A 24766-nucleotide genomic window follows, 5' to 3' on the forward strand; every position below is an offset into this window, starting at 1 on the left:
ATTATTAAACAAAAGTTGATCTCGAACACAAAGAGATATGAGGACTTGTGACTAAAAGCTTGGTCAATGGGTAGGCTTTAAGGAATGTCTTAAAGGAGGAGAGACAGGTGGAAAGGCAGAGAGACTTAGGAAGGAAATTTCAGAGTTCAGGGCCTAGGCTACCAATATTGGAGTGCAGGACATTTCTGCATAGGCAGGTCAAGTGGATAATCAATGGATATAAAAGCCATGTTTCCTTGGAATAACTTCTATTGACATGTTTCCATTGACAGAGAGTAGGGTGCAGTGTTTTTAAACCTTTGGTAAACTAAGAAAACAACTTCAGAAAAAGGAGGCCAGAAAGGAAAGTAGGAAACAAAGCAAAGCTTTAAGATTTGTAGAACTTGTGGAACACTTTTAGTGCAATGTCAGTTGTGGTTCAGTCGGCAGCACTCTGGCTTCTGAGTGAGAAGACTGTGGGTTCAAGCTCCACTCCAGAGATTTGAGCAGGAAAATCTAAGCTGACACTCCACTAATGGAGTGCTACAGTATCAGAGGGGCCATATTTAGGATGAGGGGTTAAAACAAGGCGCTCCCCCTTCACCCTCTCAGGTGGACGTAGAAGATTCCATGGCACTATTTTGAAGAAGAGCAGGGCAGTTATCCTTGGTGTCCTGATCAATATTTATTCCTCAATCAACATCACAAAAACAGATTATCTGGTTACTGCCACATTGCTGTTTGTGGGAGCTTGGTGTGCACAAATGGGCTGCCATGTTTTCGACATTATAACAGTGACTACACTTCAAAAGTACTTTCTTGGCTGTAAAGATCTTTGGGACATCCTGGGTCATGAAAAAGATTCTATGAATGCAAGACTTTTTTCTTTTAAGAAAACTCTGCAAAAAGTTCCCAACTATAGCTACTTAAAGAATCTTGTTGGATTGAAACATTTTCTCATCCTTAATAAATACCTTAAAGGCTTAGAAATATGTAATACACAAAAGTAATCATAGGCAATTTACAGGATTGATGTCCACTAAAAATTATTTTTTTATATAATAAAATTTTTTCTCTGACTGTTTTAAAGTATATTATTTTTGCTCTCTGCACAGTATTAGGCTTTGCAATCGTTAGTTTATTTTTTAAAATCTCTTCTTCCATGGTTCTTAACAAATCACCATAGTTGGTCATCAATGGAAAAATCAGTTCAAATGAAACTAGCTTGTTAATGGTTGCTACATTAGCTCTTCCAACAAAATGGCAATTCTCAATAGCTGCTTTCATCTTCATTTAGAAATGTCCATAACCATTGTGTGTATTCCCATGTGCCATAATTCTTCATCCACATCCCATTTTTTGATTGGATTTCTTTACTTGCCTCTCACAATTTATTGTTTAACGGACTACTTTTTGTGAGCACCTTTTTGTAGATGGGTCACACTATTCAGACTCTGTAGTCTCTCTGTTATTGAGGTGGTTTTTGACCCTCCCATAGTACCAGTACAAGAAGGAGTTTGAGAAGAGTAAAGGTCACTACCATCTGGTGTCCGATTCACCTGAACAAATTCATCTAAAAGAAGCAACTGAGTTACAGAGCCAAGTAAGTCAGCTGAAGAAAACTGAACATATATTCATATGTACATGTGACTTTACCCTACACCGTGCGCAATAAGTTATCCAATTTGCAGAAGAAATGACCTGTACCAAATTTCCAACCTGAACCAAGAAGAAACCTTTTCCTGTAGTCTGTATTTTAAAGCAGTAAAACTAAAACATAATGCTAGAATATTCTTTCTGCTTTTGTGGTGCTTCGGAATTTAATATAATCGCTGCTTTTTTAAAAATTGTGTCTTCTCCCCCCTTCTCATTTTGCACAATATTGCCTTAGTGTCCTTTTGTCATGCACAGGTCCCTGGCTGAAGCATGACCAGCTAAAGGAAGTGTAGGAAAGTGTTACAATATCGGTTTACTCCGACTTTATCTTCCTTATTCTAAGAGTTTGTCTCCAGCTTCCATTGGGCACTACTTCCAGACAGTTAATCTGAAATGGAGAAATCACCACATAGGAGGTCATTGGGGTAAATCTAAAGAATACTATTTGATGTTACAGAATGATAGAGGACTAATGGATTATCCCATCATATTGCCAATGGAAGTGGTGGTTTAACACAAAAATCTAATCTGGACCTATATGAAGTATAGTGAATGTTGATTTACAACACATTGTAATGATTAGAAAATGTTATATTTTATAATAGAAAATTATATCAATTCCTGTTACTTTGTTTGCAGCCCTTTAGTTCACGTCTCTTCCAAAACATAGTGCAATAGTCCACATTTCACTGCTTCTATGAACACCGTTTCATTCTCCTTTCTTTTACCAAATATTGAGTCAGAGTTAAATGAAGCACACACAAACAATCAAGAGGGAAAATAGAGTATTTTGGGGGTAGAGGAAGAGGTCAAAATGCCATTACAAACTCTTGAAATGGGGTGTGATGTAAAAATGTGGACTGCAACTGCAACTTATAAAATTTAATCAGTTGTGGAAAGTAATCATGACGTATATTTCAGATCAAATACAAGGAGAGGTATGAGAAAGAAAGAGGCAAGGCGATGTTGGACTTTGAAACACCCGTTTACCTCACTGCGAAGGAAACCCAACACATGCAGAGCGAGGTAAGGTCAAGGAATGGGAGCATTATCCCAGAAGAACCTATCTAGGGTCCTCATGTTGGTGGTAGTACTGTTGAATGGTGTCTGTCTTTGAAGAGAAGTACATAGAATTTCCGAATGCCAGTTTTTTTTGATTCTTTAGGCAATTTCTATGGCCTTTGGAGAATGTCATGTTTGTTTGGAAATGTAAAGGAAACTTATATACAGGTTATGCCAGACTTGTATTAAGTTTTATAACTGTACTCTATCACTTGTAAATATTAAAGGGTGATTTGCTTCCAAACCGCTCATCTAATCTTCAGCTATTTTGACTGCTTGCTCCTCTCCCACTGGGGCACAACTCAACATTTTTCACCCTGGTGATCAAGACATGCCAAGCTCAATATCTGCAATGTCTCTTAGCCAGTCAGCAAGGGGCAGACTTTCTGTAAGGTGCTGGAGAGAACAATTTGTTCCTTCCCTAAGATCTGACACTCTCTCTGCGAAGTGCTCAGGATTACAATAATAAAGACAGATGCTGGGTCAAGGATGATTCTGTTTCTTTCACATTAACTATAAGTCAGTATACTTGTAGCAAACTATACAAGCTCCCAATCTGGCTGCTTGAACAAAGGACTGTCATGTGTAGGGCTGATTGTCCAGACACATCATAGGCCATGAGCCATAGAATCATTGTAAGGGAAGAACAAGACAAAAAGGAAAAACATGAAAGAGATTTGTTTCCTAAATGGTGCTGACTCATTAATGGGCCAATTGGGAGAAAGGTATTGGTACTGTCAGGATCTTCCTGATGCCAGATAGACCACCCCGCTGAGCCTGGAGCCCTGCAATTAGCTGGAAACGGTAACCCGGCAGCATGCCAAGAGGCTATCGACTCCTCCATTCACTCACCCCAGCATGGACCCACTGGGATGCAAGAGCATAACTACAGCCGCAAGGCATCCTGTGGAAGGATTTCCCCCTCCACAACTGTGGCCACAGTGTTGCGGAGAGCGCTTCCATTTTGAAGTGCTCTTGCAGTCTTCAGCCTGTCTCAGCAGTGCCCACCTCTTCCGGTGGGGTTCATGGTCAGATATCAATGACTTCCTTGTACCTCCCTTAATTGGACGGGGCTCCCAGAAGTGGTTTCTTAATTGGGTACCTCTGGAAGATCACGACCAATGTGTCACTGTGGTCAACCCAGTATTAAGGCAGATGTTGGAATCGCAACTCATCTGGGAAAATTCAGCCCATCTGCTCACTAAGTGTTGATACCTCAGAAGTAAAGAAAGCTGGCTGAACTAAGCTGTTAAATAAAATGTCTAAGGGGCTGCAAAAGCAGGAACAAATATAATGGATTTCAAGTTACGAAAAACCTCATAAAATCTTTCAACTTTTTGACACAGCTATACAGAAGGGAAAACATTGCTTGATTAACAGCTTTACAGACTTTTTCTAACAGGTCTATTTTGCCAATGGCACAAGGTTTATTTACACAAGATAAAGAGGTGTCAAGTGCTTATAGTTTCTGTTATTGATACTTTAAAGGTCTGGTTGATTTACACTTGTGTAGGGTTGTTGTGACAGCAGTTTTATTTTAAAGAAAATTATGAATGGATTTTTTTAAGCAGTTCCATGTATGCTATTATTACTAAAGGGTTAATTGGACTTCTGCAGATTGTTTACTGGGCAAATGATCATGAAAGTGCCATGAGTTGGCAAGAGGGCTATAAGGTACCATGGAATGGATGGAGGAGGGGCTTGAAGGGGTATGGGTGGTATGGGGAAGACCTTTTTAAGTTATTTTTCACAAGGTTCTTGAATCCAGACTATGGTTCACAACTCCTCTGAGGTGCTGAGAACCACAAGTCCTTGAGAAGCTGGCCTGACTCAATGAGATTTCAGGGAGCTGGGAGATGCCTCCCCCTTCAATGGAGCTGGCCAGCTCAGGAGTGCAGGGCATGGGCTCGCTACCCACACCCTTCTCCCATGCCAGCAAAAACTAGGGGCGATGGGAATGGAGGTGAGAATCCCAGAATTGGTTCTCACCCACCATTTTTAAAGGTCTGTGGAACCTCCACACCTCTGCAAAAATCGCCCCCATTGAAGTACTGAAGTGTAACTAAAATTCGCTCGGCCACTGGCTTGGCCTTTTGCTACCACACATGTTTATGCAGCTCTAAATTTAAATCTATTTAACAGCTTCTCCCAGCAGTATCCACTTTCACTTCTGAAGATAGCGACTGTAAAACACTGGAGCAGGTGGGGCTTGACCACCCTTGAGCTTCTTCCACCATTACATTGGATCATGACGGATCTGCACCTTAACTTCATTAATTTGCCTTTGCTCTGTAACCAACAGTCTTGAACAGATCTCAGTCTTGAAAATTTCAATAGCCTTCTGGGGGAAAAAGTTCCAGCTTTCCACTCTGTGCGATTGAAAAGCTTCCTGATTCCACTCCTAAGCGACCTAGCCCCAGTTGTAAGATTGAACCTGCTCTTGTTGTGATTCCCCCACTGTTGAAGAAATAGTTTCCCCGTGTCTACCCTTTTAACATTCCAAATGCCTCAACGAGATTAACCTTCTAAAAACAAAGAAATACAATGAAGATTATTCAACTTGCTCTCATAATTTAACCCTTTAAGGCCTGGTATCATTCTGGTGAATCTGAGCTCGATCTCTTCCAGAACCGAATACATCTTTCCTGAGCTACAGTGCTCAGAACTGAACACAATACTCCAAGTTGCATCTGACCAAGAATATACAAGTGAAGCATCGGGTGGAATCTTGTGCCTTCCCCTTGTGACTCGTTTGGTGGTGGGGGGGACACTTAATCAGGCGGGAGAGTGGCGAGTGGGGACCCTGCCACCTTTCTTCCTCCACCCAGATTAAGTCCATGGAGGGAAGGCCTGTAGATTGCCTTTTTGCCCCACCACAATTCGGGCACTTAAGTAAGGAACTAATGCCCACTTGAGGGCCATATCCTGCTGCCAATGGTATTAATCCAGCAGCGGGAGGGAGGTGCTCACCATGTGGGGAAAAAACCGGTGCGGAGTTGCTTGCAGGCTCCCAGGGGGTGCTTCTTGTTCAAAGGCACTCAGTGCCTAACTGAGGGACTTGGTATCAGGAAGGGGGTCCCGCTGAGAGCCAACTCCTTCACTTACTGCCAGCCCCCCCCCTACTCACATTCCCCTATGACCCCTCTCCCGCCATCACTCACCTGTAGCCTGGGTGCCTCAGCAATCTTGGGCCTTGGGTGGTTGTCGAACTGGCTGCAGTCACCATCTCCCCAAGGGCGTGGCCATTCAACAGAGCTGCCGAACTCTGTTTGACCATCAGCTCCCAGCAGGTGGGACATCCACCCCCTGGGTCCTTGATTCTGAGTGAAGGCCTGCGGCTGGCCTTCAAGTGCCTGAGTGGAACAAGATGCAGGGGGCCTACCTGAAAAGATGTGTCAGGCCGCTCTCTGCAGCTCTCCAGTGAGCAGCCCAGACCCTGTAATCATCTCAAGATTCCATTTTTCATTTCTGAATTCTACTCCCTGAGATCAAGGTCAACAAGTTTTACCCAAGTTCTTTTTTTGCTAATTTACCTTGTTAATTGCCTTAATAATTTTCCAACCAGTGATATATAACCAGCTTTGATGTTTCTTTGATGTAAGAATGGCTATCTCTGCCAGGAATATTTTAAGAATTGGCGATTGTTTGTTATACACCTTCTGACCACCATTTTTTCCATTCTGTTACAAAGTTCTTGTCTACTTTGTTTCTTCTCCCTGTCACCAATAGAAAGAATATAAAAAGGATTTGGAAGAGCACATTAAAGGCAGGAACCTTTCTGGTTTGGAGATTACACCTTCGATGTTGCATGCCAAATATGCAACCAAAATAGGCTGTGAGGTAGCCAGTCTATTTCTTCTTATCATTTAACAATTAGAAAAGTAACCAGGCTAATATATTTTATATTGTTTTGTTGAAATACACAAAATTTCTTTGAGTAAATTAATAGACAATCATGTTTTAACTAACGATGAAAGACATGTATTTTTAAACATAATTGTTTTTGCATTTTGAAGAATGATACAGCTACTATTCATAGGCTTGTACACTATCTTTGTTGCTGCCGCCTCTCTCTATATGTGTAAGCAAATGATTAATGCCCTTTATTATTTAATGATTATGCATCAAACTCATCGAGTGCAGTGTTTTCTTCATTGTTGTAACTGCATTGTCCAAGAAACCTTGTATTCTTGTCACCTAATTGTGCTTGTAGTATTTTATCCATCTTTACACAATGAAAGTGTGTTTTTCTGTTGTCTAGCCTTAGCCTTCTACCTGAATATATTTTAGTGGTTTGGTGCATGAAAATGGTAGAAATGTCTTGTTCTCGGTATTTCTGCAGCTCTCCTGTTCTTTTTGTGTTACTTTAGAAAGAGTACAGGAAGGATCTTGAGGAAGGAGTCAAGGGTAAGGGCTTAACGGTGGTTGAGGAGACCCCTGAGATGATACGAGCAAGGAATGCCACATACATTCTGAATGAGGTATGCATGAAACAGTGCCTGGCAACAAGCAATCAGCAATGTGTGCCCCGTGCATAAGAAATGAAAGGTTTTGTTCCATTCATTTATGAACATATTTCTAGGCCTCACTTTTCTATTCTAGGAAAGCTTAGCTCATACATGTCCATCTTGCCCATCAGAAAGTTGTCCAGTGCAAGTTATTTCAGTAGCATGTCATTATATTTACAAGTGTTTATTTTTATCCTTTTGTTTCCATAATATGAACATTTACATTGGAATTGACCAGGAAGTGGGAATGTTTAATTGATTTTTACTGCTCCACAGCTTAGGAGCGTTGAAGTCATTTGTAGTGTCAGCATTACTATCCATCAGATTATAATTTACAGACTTTCAATTTACTTCTCTTAGATAAATAAAAATGGTGAAACCCTTTTCTCTCAGTAATTTAGAGTCTCTTCTCCTGTCCTGATCGTCTCAAAAGAATTGCTGAACTGCAAAATTTATCTCAAATATCTCAAATATTCATCCTGCTGGTATGGAGCTGCCAAATCAATTCCCCTGCCATGATAGGAACATAGGAACAAAGGGGAGGTTTTACTCGATAACTGTAGTTCAGGCCACTTGTGCACTTCCAAGACTTAGGGCGGGATTTTCCATCCCTGCCCGCCATCGGGATCATCCGGTCCCGCTGAATGTCAATGGACTTTGGGCTAGGCCGCCAAATCCCCAGCAGCGGGTCCTGCCGTAATGGGGCTGGAAAATTCCGGCCTTAGAGAACCAAGCTGGTGTTATGGAGAGAGCCTTTAGCTTCGTGGCAGCATTTCCACCAACAAGTCAGCTGGCTCTGATCTCTGGGTTAACATCTGCTGGGATTCTTAATGTCTGCTGTATATTTGCGAGGAGAGGGGATTGGGGAGGGTCGGTGAAACTATCCCGCTGTATAAGACTAACCAACTGACTAGCTAGCCAAAAAAAAAGGGGCACCAGATTTCAAAAGGAATGTTCATCTTGCAGTCTGTTGGACTGTTAGTCAATCTGCAAATCCTTCCAATACCTCACACTGTTAAGGGAAAAGTCCAAAGATACAAAATGGTGTTTATACAGATTCATGCAGCTATCACTTATGATGGAGTTCAAAGCTTTAAAGTTTTTCTCTCAGTCTGTCTGTCTCCAGCCACCCAGGTTGAGAATTAACCGAATTGAACAGATTGATAATTATGCAAATAGTTCAGACGGGCAGCAGCAAGCTCCCTAGTTAGGTCGACCTGGCTTTGCAATTTCCAAATAACGCCATACTGAGGCAATTTAATAGCCTTGACTTTGGACTTGGTTTTCCTCGCATTGTGTTTAGCCACTCCAACATACATACAGTGGAGGTCTTGCAGTGGATAGCGCCCTACCTCTGAGCAAGGAGCTTCAGGTTCAAGTCCCACCCTAGAATGGTCAATGAAGGTGCATTCATAACTTGAGTATCAACCTGCAAACCTTTCCAACACGTGGGAATTCTGTGTAGTGTAGGCACACCCATTCTGCTGTAGACACATGACTGTGATGGACGGATTTCCAAGACTTTGACCCTGAGATGATGAAGGAAAAATGGTATATTTTCAAGTTAGGATGGCATGCGATTTGGAGGGGAAAACAGGGGAGATCCCTGGTCAGCCATGTGGAGAGAACATTGGAATCTCTACTATCACTATCCATAGCTATTGACTATAACATACATGTAAAAATGCATGTTGCCACAGCAACTTGGGCTCCCTGGGTGAACTGTAACACAACACCACCACCACAGTACAGCCAAGTGCCCTGAATTTGCAAATGTAAAGTGAGCAAATAAACATATGGATAAATATATTGCCTTTCTTTTGATTCAAAATGGAATGAAATGCTATATTTGAAAGAGAAATCCGAAAGCTCAGAGTGAAAAATAATTGTTTACACTCAAGAAAGAAAGACTTGCATTTATATAGCATTTTTCATGACCACTGAACATCTCAAAGTGCTACAGAGCCAATGAAGTACTGTTTGAAGTGTAATCACTGTTGTAATGTAGGAAATGTGTTAGCCAATATACACTCAGCAAACTCCCAAAAAAAGCAATGTGATAATGACCAAATAATTGATTATTTTTCTGTTGATTAGAGGAAAAATATTGGCCAGACGCTAAGGATAACTCCCCTGCTCTTCTTTGAAATTGTGCCATGGACTCTTTTTCATCCAGTAGGCAGAGGGGGCCTCATTTTAACATCCCAACTGACAGATGGGACCTTCAACAATGCAGTGTTCCCTCAGTACTGCACTGAAATGTCAGCTTTGATTTTTGTGCTCAAGTCCTGGAGTGGGACTTGAACCCAGAACGTTGTGATTCAGAGGCAAGCAGGCTAGCAACTGAGCCACAGCTGACATGCAAAACACAATCCATTAACTCGTCCTATTCTGCTTGGCTTCCTTGAACGTTCTGGTTTGGCTGCAGCAATTCCCAACTATATCATCACTGGGTTTTCGGTAGGGATTCTCCCCCAGACTGGTCATATAACAGTGTAATGAATTGCCTCTTCTCTTTTTCTATCTCAGAAAGAGTACAAGAGATCATTGGAGGAAGAAATCAAGGGTAAAGGGCTTGTGGCGCTGGCTAATGAAACACCAGACTTTGCTAGAGCCAAGAACGCCACAGATATTTTAAGTCAGGTGAGAAGCAATGGGTGCAATAGATTCTTTTCTTCCATCTAATAACAGAAATGGTGGTGAGAAGCCTTCTTGAATCACTGCAGTCTGTGTAGTGTAGGCACACCCATTCTGCTGTAGACACATGACTGTGATGGATGGATTTCCAAGACTTTGACCCTGAGATGATGAAGGAAAAATGGTATATTTTCAAGTTAGGATGGCATGCGATTTGGAGGGAAACTTGCATGTGGTGGTGCTTCCATGTGTCTGATGTTCTTGTTCTTCTAGGTGGTAGAGGTCATGGATTTGGAAGGTACTGTCGAAGCAGCCTTGAAGAGTTGCTGCAGCCATCCTGTAGATGGTACACATGGCAGCCACTGAATGTTGGTGGTAGAGGGAGTGAATGTTTAAGGTGATGGATAGGGTGCCAAGCAAAGCTGCTTTATCCTCAATGGTATTGAGCTTTTTGACTGTTGTTAGGCTGTACTTATCCAGGCAAGTAGAGTGTATTCAATCACAGTCTTGACTTATGGATGGTGGGCAGGTTTTGGAGAGTAAGGAGGTGAGTTACTCAATGCAGAATTTCTAACCATTGACCTGCTCTTGTAGCCCAGTTACATTTCTGTCAATGGTAACCCCCAGGATGTTGATGGTGGGGGTTTCAGCAATGGTAATGCATTAAATGTCAAGGGGAGGTGATGAAACTCTCTTTTGCTGGAGATGGTCATTACCTGTGGGATGCATGTTATTTGCCCCTTATCGACCCAAGCCTTAGTGTTGGCCAGGTCATGCTGCATGCAAGCATAGCCTGCATCAGTATCTCAGAAGTAACAAATAGTGCTGAACATTGTGCAATCATTAGCGAACCTCTGCATCTCTTTATGATTGGAGGAGGTTATTAGTAAAGCAGCAGAAGATAGTTGGGCCTAGGACCTCTGAGGAACCCATGAGCTGGGGCTGAGGTGATTTGCCTCCAACAACCACATCTTCCTTTGTGCTTAGTTTGACTCCACCTATGGTGAGTTTCCCCCCTGATTTTCATTGACTTCAGTTCTACAAGGGCTCCTTGATGCCATACTCAGTCAACTGCTGCCTGATGTCAAGTTCAGTCACTCTCGCCTCAGCTCTGGAATTCAGCTCTGTTGTCCACTGCTGAACAAAGGCTGTAATAAGGTCTAAAGCCAAGTGGTCCAGATGGAATCCAAACTGAGCATCAATGAGTACGTGACACTTGATAGCACTGTCAACGATATCATCTTTTACTGATGATTGTGAGTAGGCTGTTGGTGCAGTAATTAGCCAGATCTGATTTGTGATGCTTTTTGTGGACAGGACACCCCTGAGCAATTTTCTGCTTTGTCGGGTAGATGCCAGTCTTGTAGTTTTACTGGAATAGGGTTGGCTAGGGGGACGGCTAGTTCCAGAGTATAAATCTTCAGCACTAGAACAAGGATATTGTTTGTGGCCCATAACTTTTGCTGTATTCAGTGCTTTCGACCATTTCTTGTTTGGGAGTGAATTGAATTGGCTGAAAACTGACATCTGTGATGGTGGATGCTTCAGGAGGAGGCCAAAATGGATCATCTACTTGAAACTTCTAGGTGAAGATGGTTCAAAATGTTTCAGCCTTGTCTTTTGCACTCACATGCATTGATGATGGTGGCTTCTTCCTGCAGCCTTCTCCTGTTAGTTCTTCAATTGTGCACAACCATTTGTGACTGGATGTGACAGGACTGCAGAGCTCTGACCTAATCCATTGATTGTGGATTGCTTAGCTCTGTCTATAACACGCTGCTTCCACTGATTAGCATGCATATATTCCTCTGTGGCATTTGATCCTGTAATAATGAGCAATTTTAGCAGATGAGAGCTGTATGTGGTTCAACCAAATTTGGAGATGAATGACTAAACCAGTTGTCCACCATATTCTTTCAGGTCTGTGAATTATAATCCCATCCAAGTCAGTAAAGTTAGTTGATTCATTAACTGGCTGAAATGGTATCTTTATGGTTAATATTGTTTGATCATTCTTTTAGGTAAAATACAAGCAATTGGCTGAAATGGATAAAGCTAACTATACCACAGTCACAGATACGCCTGATATAATTCATGCTCAGAATGTGAAGAATCTGAGCAGCCAGGTAAAGGACACCTTTCTCTCCCTACCTGCCTTCAGCTCCACTATCCATTCTCACAATAGATATGACCTGTTGACCCCACAATTTCTGTGGGGGTGTTTGAGGGTGGGGTAGTGCAGGAGGCTGATGTCTACTACATTGCACACAGGTGGAGCAGAGCAGAACCACAACAACCCTAAACCCCAAGCCGTAGATTCCTTAATTCTGTGCATGGGAGCCATTTGTATGTATGGGGTAGGTACAACAGCAGCAAGTGCCCTCCAGCTGCCAATCAGAAAGTGGGAGCAGTGCCACTCTAATGGCAAATGATAGGCCTCATGAGCACCTAGAGAAAAGTCTCCTCTTCTCACCTTCAGCTCCTAGTGTTCCCACAATGGATTGATTGCCTTAGTAACAGTTGGAGGCCCAGAGTGGGACTCGAAACACCTTTCAGCTCTCAACTCGCATAACTTCCGCTGAGATAAATGACCATATTCCTGGGGTCAGCCTGAAAGTCCACAGTTGAAATCCATGTTGCTGTTACTCAAATGTGGAGGAATCCCGCGTAACTGGGTTCTGCCCCAATCCTCACCTGGTGAATGCAAATTGGGATATCTGTCCTCTCCAGCCCCAAGAATGCTTGGGACTTTAATTTTGACAAAGCCGTCTTTTCAAACTCACTGTTGGTTGGCAATTGCTCCTCAGACAATGAAATTATATTACAGTATCAATCATTTCATCCAGCTTTTTCTTTGGGTTTAATTCCTCAGACACCTGTGCACTTCCGGTATATTCCATCTGCATTAGCTGGGAGGAGGGGATACATTATAGCCTCAATTCTCTGGCATGTACTCCCTGTAATTACAGCTCTGCTTTGGTACTGCAGAACTTGGGTGGGAAATTGTGGCCAGCATGTGTTTGAAATTGCGCTATTTTTCAGACTTGAAGCTGTGCTTCAAGTTTCCATCCAAATTCATTTGCATAATCCCCGATGTAAAACTTTCAATAAGTTGGTGCAACAGAGCTGCTTCACTAGCATGCTCATTGGTTAATAGGTCAAAATCTTGCAGTGCATTACTGGAAGTGAACACATCCCTGCTCTCCTTCAAAGTTCCTTTGTCACAACATAAGTAAAATAGGTCAATCCAAAACAAGTAAATGGCTTCATTAAACCAAAGTGCATTTGCGTATTCACAGTCCAATTTAGACCCTGGTGAGTTTTTATATGAGTTGCCTATTTGACATCTATTATTGCTATGAAAAATCTGACTTGTGGACAATCTCGCTGCAGTAAAATGTACCTTTCCATTATCATCCACTAATGCTGCTCTGAATTGCTTGTGTAGAACCAATACAAGGCAGAAGCCGTGAAGACCATGTCTCAATACGTCTCCGTAACAGACACGCCCGAGATGCACAGAGTCCGTGAGAACCAGAAGAACATCAGTACAGTAAGTCAAAAAGTTTTACCCACAGTAATAACTGGTGCCCAGTTCAATCATTTGGGAACCCAAGGCATTTCTTTGGTTTCTGATTTGAAGCGCTGACTGTGTCTGCAGCCTACCTGTCTGTCCTCGGTGGTTGTTCTGCAGCAACACCAATCCCATAATATGTGCAGACTACAAAAGAACAAAGAACAGGGAACTGCCAACATGTTCTCCATTCAATGCAATACATGTTTGATAAAAGGTAAAAATTCAACCTTATTTTGGGACACAGTGCAGAAATGCTGCTGTTGTCTTAAAAAGGGCTAAGTACTGTGTCACTGTTAGCTGTCTGGACTATCGGTGTCCAATATGTTTGCTGGAAACAGTAAACATCAAAATTGTTTCTGTACTCTCTTTGCTTTGTATGTTTTTATGGAATTCAACAGGGCTGTAACAAAATACTTTTAGGATTCTAGAGAGAGAGGGGTGTTCTTTCTCTTTTCCTCCTCTATCATATATTTTAAAATAAATTATATATGTATTTGTCCCTTTCCTCTCACACTGTGCACTGTTTGATGATCACCAGGTAAGCCAGCTCACAAGTCTTGGTCTAGTGCTGCTCAGAGACTTCTCAGGCCTGGGGCTGGCTCTCCATCTCTCTGGGTTGGATGGTGCAACTGAGGTGGTGGTGTTGGGGGAGAGGGTTGGACTTTACCTGTATCAGGTAAAACACACCACAGAAAACAGACATAGGCATGTGCTTTGTCTGCCTCATGTGTCTCTAGATGCAGGAAGTCTTCCAAGTCTAGAAAAATCATGTGTATGAAACCAGGTCATGACACTCTTTTAGTTCATGCTCATAAACTTTGATGCTACTTTGGACTTTCGATACCATGTAGCTTCAGAGAATGAAGGATCAGACTCCAAATATATAACTAAGGAATTGAGAATCACGTGAAGCTTCAGACCAAACACACAAATGTACAGATAAATCTTTGGGAACCTTTTGTTAGAGCCTTGGAATTCACCAGCTTTACCTGGTCTTATCAGTGTTCCTTCGCTTGTTGTTCCTGTTTCTTACTGTTGATTTTCACTCTGTTTTATAGCTTCAGTACACTTCAGAGCTTAAACTCATTAAAGGAAAGGTTACCACAGTAAAAGACACTCCTGAAATCCTGCGAGCTAAAGAAAACCAAAAGAATTTCAGCTTGGTACTTTTTACCTAAGTATTTTTCCAATCTAATCTACTCACCATTTGTAATTTTTAAAACCATATTCTATTTTTCTCCTTACCTTTTTATCTATACAAATATTTTAACAAAATTCATCAATTTACAGTAATCTAACAATAATCATCGTTTAATTTGATTCCACAATTATGGAAATATTTTCTAATAATAGACTTATGCATTATTACATGTGATGTTTTTTAAAGGTTTTGATTGCCCTTATTTATTTCATGGATTTTAGTTAGTTTACAGTTAACGCCACTGGCTTATTTTTTTTAATCAGCCTCATACAAATTTCTAGTTTAATTGGTCTGTTACTCGTAATCTCTGCTAATTTGTCACTGAATCATGCCTGTTTTGGATATATTGTTTCTGAGTTCCATTGCCAAATCAAGACCATCTCTGTTCTTCCCTTCATTTTGACACCCTGCTTCTGTGTGTGTAAAGATCGCATATAAAGAAGAGATTGGTACAGGGACATCAATTAAAGAAACACCAGAGATGGAGAGAGTCAAAAGAACACAGGAGGCCATTAGTTCGGTACAATCCCCGACAGCACCAACCCTCCTCTTCCTAATTTATGTTAATCCCTTAATTTACATAATTCTCAACCTTTTAATCTTGCCTTCACCTTGTGTGAAATTTGTCCTCCTAATAATAGCAGTTCCATAATCAAATGCATTCACAGGTAACCCAGGTTATGATACGGCTCGGATTTGTGATGCAATGTGGAAAACCTTCAGAAAATTATTTGCAAATGTCTGTGTTTTTAGTTATTATTTTCTGAAGGTATAAGGACTGTCATTAAGACTACATGCACAATGTGGGCTTGGTAGTGTGGTGGTTATGTTACATGGCTATAATCCAGAGATTCTAGATGAATAACTCAGGAAACATGGGTTCAACTCCCCACCAAGGAAATTTGAATTGGTCATTTAATAAAACCCAGGAAATAAAAGCAGACATCATAAAAATGACCGTGAAGCTGTTGGATTGTCATTAAAAGCCAACTGATCTTTATGGAAGGAAACCTGTTGTCCTTACTGCTCTGCCCTTTATGTGACTCTAAACTCTGAATTGGCCCAGCCACTGATTCAAGAAGAAGACTCACAGGGCAACTGTATCCTGGTTGATTTGAGGCAACCTTGAGGCAAATAGTATTAATGCACTTAAGGAGAAGCTAGGTAAGTGTTAGAAGAAGAAGGGGATAGAGCGTTATGCTGATTCAGATAGATAGATGAGGTAGGATGGGAGAAAGCTCGAGTGAAGCATAAATGCCAACAGGGACTGATTGGGCACAATGGCCTGTTTCTGCTGTTTCTATTATATATAGCTAAGGAAGAGTGAAAACACTGGACTGCCCAGTGTCACCCGCATCCTGAGAATGAATATTTAAAATAATCAAATTTATTTTACCGTTCAGTCTCAGACACTTGGCTGAGTTCAATTATTGTCAAGTTTCAAGACTGTACAGTTATTTTGGTGTATAGCTAAACAACTCAGAAAAAAATCAAAGTGATTAGTGAATGCTGCAGTTATATTGCTGCATTATGGCAGTGTTAGCTATTTCCAATTGTAGCACTCCATTTAACATCAGTTCACCTGGGGGAGTTGAACACCCTCCTCTGGTTTCTCTGTGGTGGCGAATGCCAATGGACTACTGAGGCCCCAGATGTTATTATCTGGCCTTAGGCTTTGTATACGGTCCAAGACCTGAAGTAACTTGGAAACAACTGTGCGTGCCTACTTGTCTTTAAAGCCACAACCCCAGATTTCTTTTTGTAAAAGTAGCTTCCGAGTTTTTTCAGTGTTGCCACCAGGGCTCCAAGTTCCACACCTCGGTCCGGACGGGGCAAATTCAGAGCCCCGGTGGTCCTGACAGTTTGCAAAACTCCTTGGTCACAAATGCAGCTAAGATAAAGTGAACTGGATGCTGCAATATATAATCAAGGCGTGTTGTAACTCAGTCAGAAATGCTTGAGTGCTCCATTCCTCTAAGTAATGTGAAAGATACAGACAATACCACTTGTCATCCAGGCTTAATCAGCTCTAATTAGATGTTTGGTGGATTGTGCCTTCTGAAAAATAAGTCAATATTTTTTTTCCAAGTCCAAAGGCGGAAATGAGCTATGAAAAATAACTTCTGAAAGCACTTGTGTCTACCATTGTTGACCTTAGCTGATAGAAGCACCTATTCCATTGAGATCAGGAACCTTGCTAATCTTAAATGACATTTTGCAAAACTCCTTGGTCACAAGTGCAACTAAGATAAAGTGAACTGGATGCTGCAATATATAATCAAGGCGTGGTGTAACTCAGTCAGAAATACTTGAGTGCTCCATTCCTCTAAGTAATGTGAAAGGCACATTAAACAAGTGGAAAAGCCTTTGATACTTTGATACTTATGTGCAGTGTCGAATACACACTCAAGCCTTAGAGTAATGGCATTTTATGGTAGTCAGCAAAGCTGATTCAGGGGTTCCCGAACCCTCAAACCTTTATGATCATGCTAAAGCATAGCCTGGGTTACTCTGTCAATGATGAAAGTTGTTATTCTGTGTTCTATTTTGAAAGTTAACATAAATTCATTTGCCTTGCGTTTATAAAGTTTAAAGCCAGTCACCTTCACAAAGAAATTTAGAGGTGAATGTTGACAAAATTCACCTGCTCATCCATTGTAACTTTGCCAGATGAGCTGTGGAAAACCAAAACCTTGGTGTCAACATTTTTTCACCAGTCACAGAGGATGTGCAGGAGGATCCCTGTGGAAATTCTCCCCTTCTGTTAAAACAAATGCAACAAAGTTAGTGGTAACACTGAGTTTAATTTTTCTAACTTTACCTAGTACTGCGACTAAAATGCTCAATCTTTTGGTTTGATCCTTTCCTTTTATTCAGAGATTTAAACTAAATTCTAATTTGCCAACAACCTTTAATAAATAACTCTTTATCAGTTTGAAATAATAAGTGTTAATAAGACTTAAATTACATGACTTAAAACAAATATTACTCAGTGTTTTGGATGCTCAGAGGCCAGTTAACAAGCTAGTTAAAAAATGACACAGTGTGCAGATAGGTGGCAGATTGTTTGTTACATGTGCTGAAGTACACAGTTTATTGCAATCTGGGATCTGATTTAATGTGGTTTACAGTTTGTCCAAAATATTTGTTCACTATTTGTCCTTTCCTCCCTGATCTACACGCTTTGTAGATCAAATACAAGGAAAATGTTGGTCAAGGAACTGCAATCTGTGACCTGCCTGAGGTGAAGCGTGTAAAGGAGACTCAGAAGAACATCAGCTCGGTAGCTGTTGGTTTAATTTCCTTATGTCACCTCATGATCCACCCAGACCAACTAACCCATTGTGTCATAAACTAAATCTCATTGATACCATTTCCCTATAATTTCTTTTTCATTTTTCAAATCATTCAAACTCATTTGTATTTTTGAAATGTGAACAATTTTGGTGAGGACATTTTTTTTTAGGACTGCTTTTAGGACAGAAGACTGCAGAAGTGGTAGAGAGCCACTTGGGGAAAATGAAAAAAGACAACAAACGCATCAGAAGGGCTTTATTATGGACACACATACACCTGTAGTAAATGTTACTAGAGGGAGATACTCAAACAGTCAAGATTTAAAAGCCAATCCCAGAGTGAATTTCAGGGCATATTAGGAGAATCTGATCTTCAGATTCAAATTTAGAGCACCACTTTTGGAATCTTGAAATCAAGATTCAACTTTTGGATCTCCAAATCCCAATTCACTTCTGGGATTTCCAAATCCGGAATCACTTCTGGGATTTCCAAATCTGGAATCACTTTGGAATTATCCAAAAATGAATTGTGATTTGGAAACGCAAGCTCAGAATGCTATTTTGGAATTTTTAAATTAGATTTGTAGGTGTGGATTCAACGTTCAATATCAATCTACTGTAACTTGAATCTTAAACTCAATTTCCAGATTTTAGGTTTGCTTCATCAATGGTTTCTTCAAAAAAAATTGATTGAAAGCATTTTTTTTGTATCAACTGGCCAGCCCCATGTCTCCAACCTAACAACATTTGAATATACTTGTAAGGACCATTATAATAAAATCGTTGTGAATACTGGATATAGCTGGAACTTTAAGCATTCTTAATGACTAAGCATGCTGCTTTCATGTCATATTGATTCAAAGATTAAAACTAATTGTCCATCCGTGTAAGAAAACCAAGTTCATGATTAAGTAAGTTTTTTTCCCAATGTCATACATATAAAATTCACATAATTACAAGCAAGATATCTAATTGAATTAAAAGGAGTAGATCAAAATTAATTTTAGTTGATTGGCTGCATGTTTGGTCTGTGTAATGCAAAAGTTCTGTTCTTCATTTATTCTGTGTAGTTTGATGTTTGCAGTTTGTTGTAGTGTCTAATCCATTGTGATATGTAGTTTGTCTCGGTCTATTTGTCATTGTTGGCCATGTATTTACAATTTGTCCTTTCCTCCCTGGTCTACACACTTTGTAGATCAAATACAAGGAAAGTGTTGGACAAGGAACTGCAATCTCTGACCTGCCTGAGGTGCAGCGTGTAAAGGAGACACAGAAGAACATCAGCTCGGTAGCTGCTAATTTGATTTCCCTCTGTATTACGCCATAATTCACCTTTACTAGCCGAACCTCCTTTGCACTAAACACAATTCACACAATTTCTTTAGTCTAATTTATTTTGATTTAGCTAGAACTTATATTCTAATTTTTGTTTTTTATGGAATTAACCAAAGGCTTTGTCAAGTTCAAAATGAATGCTTAAACAAAACCCTGGTCCACTTAATCATCTGCCTTAACAAAAAGTAAAACACAAACAGATGACATACTTAACCTACAGTTGCCTTTTTTGCTTGCAGTGTGGAGTTTGACATAGTGTATATATACTTTTTTTCCATTCTGTTCACTGTCTTCTGGTGAAGGAGAGCCAATTTATACTAGGATATGGGTACATCAGCACACATAGCCCTCCAAAACATTTCCAGCATGATCATTCTCCCCATGTGGATTTAAGCACCTAGGGGCTATTTATCATGGAGAACAGGTTTCTAGAGAGCAGGAATATAGGCTGAATTTTTTTCCCCTTTTCTAGCCCAAGGAACTTGAGGCTTCCTGTTGAGGTCTCCAATTGCTGTTCTGCCTACTATAGGAGTTCAATTGAGAATGAAGCAGGGGCCTTAATTTTAACTCAGAGCAGGATTGATGATTGAGAATCAGCCCAGGGCAAGCGACAAACTCATCTGCTAAGACCTGGAGAGATTTTAGCTCCTGGACAGCATTGACATATGCAAAGATATGTAAAGCTTATCTCTTCTGGTCCTTGCTGCTGTTCCCTACAGGTTTGGCTTCATGGGGAAGCCATCACGGCTATCCACTCAGGCTGGATTAAGCTGAGATGATGTGGTTGGAGCCTGAATTGTACACTTAAAGAGGACCCCACAGGCTTGGGGCGGAAGTCCTTGCCACTAGCAATTTAAAATTAATGTTGGCCAGATCAGAGAGGGAAAACAGTGGGTAAATTCCCTATCCCATTTTAATTATGCCCTCCCACCCCATGCCAATTGTATTCTACTGCACAAGGGAATTAGAATCAAAGTCAGTGATTTGCTGGTTTGTACAGTCTACAAACAGATGCATTTATTTACCCATTTGGCCAATGGAGGAGAACCCAGTGTGTAGTTTGGTGCAGCGTGTGTCTGGATATTGTTTGCAGAAAGTACGTGTGCTGCTGTTTGTCACGTGCTGACAGTTTGTCCTTTCCTCCCTGATCTGCACACTTTGTAGATCAAATACAAGGAAAATGTTGGTCAAGGAACTGCAGTCTCTGACCTGCCTGAGGTGAAGCGTGTAAAGGAGACACAGAAGAACATCAGCTCGGTAGTTACCAATTTGATTCCCTTTTTTTTAACCCACAGCACAGCAACTTACTACCCAACATTTCCAATGCCACCAAACGCCAATTGATGGCATTTCTTGTTTGTCTTTTTTTCAATTTTACTTTAATTCTTGAAAAAAATTTTTTGTGGAATTCACAAGCTTTTTTAAAAATCAATTTTGACGTTATATTTAATAGGGAAAAATAATGTGCAAGCAATTTTTGTCATAATTTACAATGCTGTGCTGTGAGAAAGTAGACAAAAAGCAACATAATAAAACCATGATGGCAATGAATAACACTTTCAGCATAGATTACACAACTTCCAACAAAACAGCAGATAAACAGGCTTTAGAATAGTGATGGGATTTGAATCAGAACCTCCAAGTTAACACTGAACCCCGTACTTTTATTATTCCTGAACCTGAACTTAATGTCTAAGATTTTAAAATCCAGATTAATTGCTGAGATCTCCAAATCAGAATTTCATTAGAGAAACCTGAAACTTCCTTTTTGGCCTGCAGTGTGTAGTCTGATGTACTATACACATTATTCCCCATGTTCTGCCCTCCTTTGCTGAAGGGCCTGACTGATGTTGTAGGACAGATTCATGCTCCGGCAGCCTGACATCATCTCACCCAAGTGGCCTCACTTCTGTAAGCTTATATAACGGGTAGGCTATTCAACTGTTGGAGCATCATTATAAAGGCTCCACCTGACTTTGCAGGAGCAGAAATTTCTGGATAGGCATCAACATTGGTCTTTCCGGCTAAGATTCCCATCCTCGTCCCAGGGTCTCTGAAGCTGGAAGTAGCTTCTTCCAAGTGTTGCCATGGCTACTAACTCAACACAGACTGGGAATTAAACTAAGGCCACTACAGTTTGTGTGAATTAGGGCCAGGCTGTTTGTTGCCTCTACTCACTAGTTCAATGAGAGAGATTCCAATGTGTCGTTTGCTGCAGTCTGTGGCTTGATATTATTTGCATAAAGTCTATGTATTATTGTAGCTCTGGAAATCCCTCCCTGCTTCAATAGCTCCCTCTTCTCCTTTAAGATATACCTTAAAATCTATCTCTTCTGTCCTCACGTTGTCTTATGTGCTTTGGTGTCAAATTTTGTTTGATAATGGCTCCTCTGAAGTATCTTGGGATGTTTTGCTACGATAAAGGTGCTATATAAATGCCAGTAGTTCTTCTTGTTGTTTGTTAGTCATGTGCTGACAGTTTGTCCTTTCCTCCCTGATCTACACACTTTGTAGATCAAATACAAAGAAAATGTTGGTCAAGGAACTGCAATCTCTGACCTGCCTGAAGTGAAGCGTGTGAAGGAGACACAGAAGAACATCAGTTCGGTAGTTGCCAATTTGATTCCCCTTTTTTTAACCCATTATCCTTCCACCCAACATTTTTTTTAACCAACAATTACAATGAATGACTTTTTTCTCATCCTTTTTCAAATTTATTTCACTATTTTTTAATTCATTAAGCTTTTTTGGTGGAATATACATAAGGTTCTTATCAATGTTGACACTTATGTCTTCTTCAGGGTGAAAAATATTGAATGAGTAAGCAATTTTTGTCAGGCTGTGCAACACACTAGAGTGAGATAGTAAACAAAAGGCAACATACGATATCTATAGCGTTTATTACATAGCTTCCAAAAAACAGCAGATCAGCAGGTTTTAGCATATTGATGGAATTTTAAATCAGAATCTCAAAGTTAACACTTAAGCCTGCACTTTTGTTACCTCATAAATCAGAGCTTAAATCAGAATTTAAGGTTTATGAATCTGGATTAATTTTGAGATCTGCACATCAGAATTTTATAAGAGAAACCTGCAGTTCCCCTTTTGGTGTGCAGTGTGCAGTTTGATATAATCTATACTTTCTGCCTTCCTTTGCTGAAGGGGCTGACTGATATTGTGGCATAGATACATGCACCATCAGCCATCCTAGTGGGCCGCCTTCTGTGAGTTTAGATAATGGGTAGGCTGTTCACCCGTGGGATCATCACTATAAAGCTTCATCCGGACTTTGCAGAAGCAGAAATTGCTGGCCAGACATCGACATTAGCATCCCCAGCTGAGCTTTCCCTCCCAGCCACCGGGATGCTGAGGCCGGTTATAGCTTATCATACATTCCCATGGCGACTGTCTCAAAACTGACTGGGAATTTACTGGTTTGTCTGAGCTGGTGCTAGACTGGCTGATGCCTTTCTCAGTTGGTTAATGGGGGAGAATCCCATGTGTGGTTTTGTGCAGTCTGTGGCTTGACATTGTTTGTAAGACGTCTACATTTTACTGTAGCCCTGGAATTCCCTCCCTAAACCTCCACCTCTCTACTCTCTAAGTCACTCATTAAAACCTACCTCTTCTGTCCTAATGTTGCCCTATGTTTTTCACAGTCAGTTCTTTTTTGATAATAGCTGCTGTGAAATGCCTTAGGCTGTTTTAATATACTAAGATGCTGAATTTTCTTTACTCGTTCATGGGATTTGAGGGTCGCTGGCTAGGCCAGAATTTATTGCCCATCCTTAATTGCCCTTGAGAAGATGGTGCTGAGCTGCCTTCTTGAACCACTGCAGTCCATGTGGTGTAGGTGCACACGCAGAGCTGTTAGGGAGGGTGTTCCAGGATAATAGCTGTCGTTATTTGTTTGTGATGTGCTTACAGTTTGTACTTTCATTCCTGATCTGCACATTTTGTAGATCAAATACAAGGAAAATGTTGGTCAAGGAACTGCAATCTCTGACCTGCCTGAGGTGCAGCGTGTGAAGGAGACTCAGAAGAACATCAGCTCGGTAGCTGCTAATTTGTTTTCTGTTTTTTTAACCCATGATTCATCCCACATCTTACTACCCAGCATTTCCTGCCAATAAGCACAGTTTAATGTCATTTTTCAAGGCTTTTTTCTTCAAGTTTATTTTAACTTATCCTAATTCTTGAAACATTTTGTGGAATTTACTCAAAAGCTTTCTTTAAAATCAGTTTTAAAATTTATATATTATTGGGGCAAAGGAAATTGCTGTCAAAAGCATTTTTTGTCAGATTTTTTTTTAGTGCTGTGCATTCAGAAAGAAAACAAGGCAACATAAGAAAACCTGTATTATGAATACAGCATCTATAGCATAGATTACACGGCTTCCAAAAATAGCAGATAAACAGGCTTTGGGGTATTGATGGAATTTGATCCAAAATCACAAAATTAACATTTTAGCCCTGTACTTTTATTATCTCCCAAGCAGAACTTAGTATTGATTATTTTTAAACCTGGATTAATTTTGACATCTACAATTCATAGTTTCATTGGCGAAACCTCCAGCCCCGCTCTTGGCCTGCACTGTGTAATTTGATGCACTGTAATACATACCTGATTCCTGCTGAAAAAAAAGATATGCTATTAATTCAAAGCCTTTCCTTGAATTGCTTGTTGAGAAATCTGCTAATGTATTTTCCACTTCAGTTTACCGCAAGCCTACCTTCAATATGTGCATTGGGATTCCTACAGCTCCATTGCTATAAGATTGGCCTTATCGACAACCTCATAAATAGGGCCTATGCCATTTGCAAACTATATGTGCTTGATGCCGTAGGGCGCATCAAAGCTATCCTGCGGGATAATGGCTACCCCGATCAGATTATTGCTTGCTGTGTATTGTGGCCCCCAGTTTCAGACCTGAAAAGTCCCTAGCTACCTCAAATACATTGAAAAGGTAAAGTATCTCAATAATTTGAGCAACAGATAAAGCCAACTGACTCACGCTGCTACTATGCAGTGGCAACGCGAGTGGATGCTGATGTCAAACCAAAAAGGGGTTCTGCCTACCACACAAATGAGTAATGTGGTACATGAATTTCAGTGCCAGCGTGATGCCAGGTACGTAAGCGATATGTCCCAACGACTGGCGGACCATATCAAACAGCATGTCCCTTTGGGTTGTTTGCAATAGGCAGAGTACTGACCGTACTCAACCAGCCCTCGTTTGCTGAAGGTACTGACTGATATTGTAGTATAGATTCATACTCCAGCAGCCCATCAACATGCCACCCAAGCGGCCTTCTTCTGTAAGCTAGGATAATGGTTAGGCTATTAAACTATGAAAACGTCACTATAAAGTTTCACCCTGGCTTTGCAGAAGAAGAAATTGCTGGATAGGCATCAACATTAGCATACTCGGCCAAGTTTCCCTTCCCAGGGACGCTGAGTCTCGTTATAGCTCATCACGTTTTGTCATAGCTACTTCCTCAAAACCGACCTGGA

General features: G+C 40.7%; 1 protein-coding gene across 42 annotated transcripts in view; it reads left to right on the forward strand.

The window, feature by feature from the left end:
- Nucleotides 1-24766, forward strand: part of neb (nebulin) — a 284616-nt gene that overhangs the window by 233212 nt on the left and 26638 nt on the right. For 10 of the 42 annotated variants that reach the window (XM_041201321.1, XM_041201334.1, XM_041201338.1 and 7 more), the window contains 14 exons: nt 1478-1582; nt 2557-2661; nt 6427-6537; nt 7068-7178; nt 9735-9848; nt 11864-11968; nt 13291-13395; nt 14478-14582; nt 15048-15140; nt 17811-17903; nt 19112-19204; nt 20416-20508; nt 21766-21858; nt 23214-23306. In XM_041201321.1, the coding sequence (XP_041057255.1) occupies nt 1478-1582; nt 2557-2661; nt 6427-6537; nt 7068-7178; nt 9735-9848; nt 11864-11968; nt 13291-13395; nt 14478-14582; nt 15048-15140; nt 17811-17903; nt 19112-19204; nt 20416-20508; nt 21766-21858; nt 23214-23306 (1419 nt within the window). The remainder of the gene's footprint in view (nt 1-1477; nt 1583-2556; nt 2662-6426; nt 6538-7067; nt 7179-9734; nt 9849-11863; nt 11969-13290; nt 13396-14477; nt 14583-15047; nt 15141-17810; nt 17904-19111; nt 19205-20415; nt 20509-21765; nt 21859-23213; nt 23307-24766) is intronic. The other 32 variants (XM_041201345.1, XM_041201351.1, XM_041201355.1 and 29 more) reach the window with 20 other exon arrangements.

This window comes from Carcharodon carcharias, chromosome 12 (genome assembly GCF_017639515.1).
Source record: "Carcharodon carcharias isolate sCarCar2 chromosome 12, sCarCar2.pri, whole genome shotgun sequence".
In the NCBI taxonomy this organism is placed as follows: domain Eukaryota; kingdom Metazoa; phylum Chordata; class Chondrichthyes; order Lamniformes; family Lamnidae; genus Carcharodon; species Carcharodon carcharias.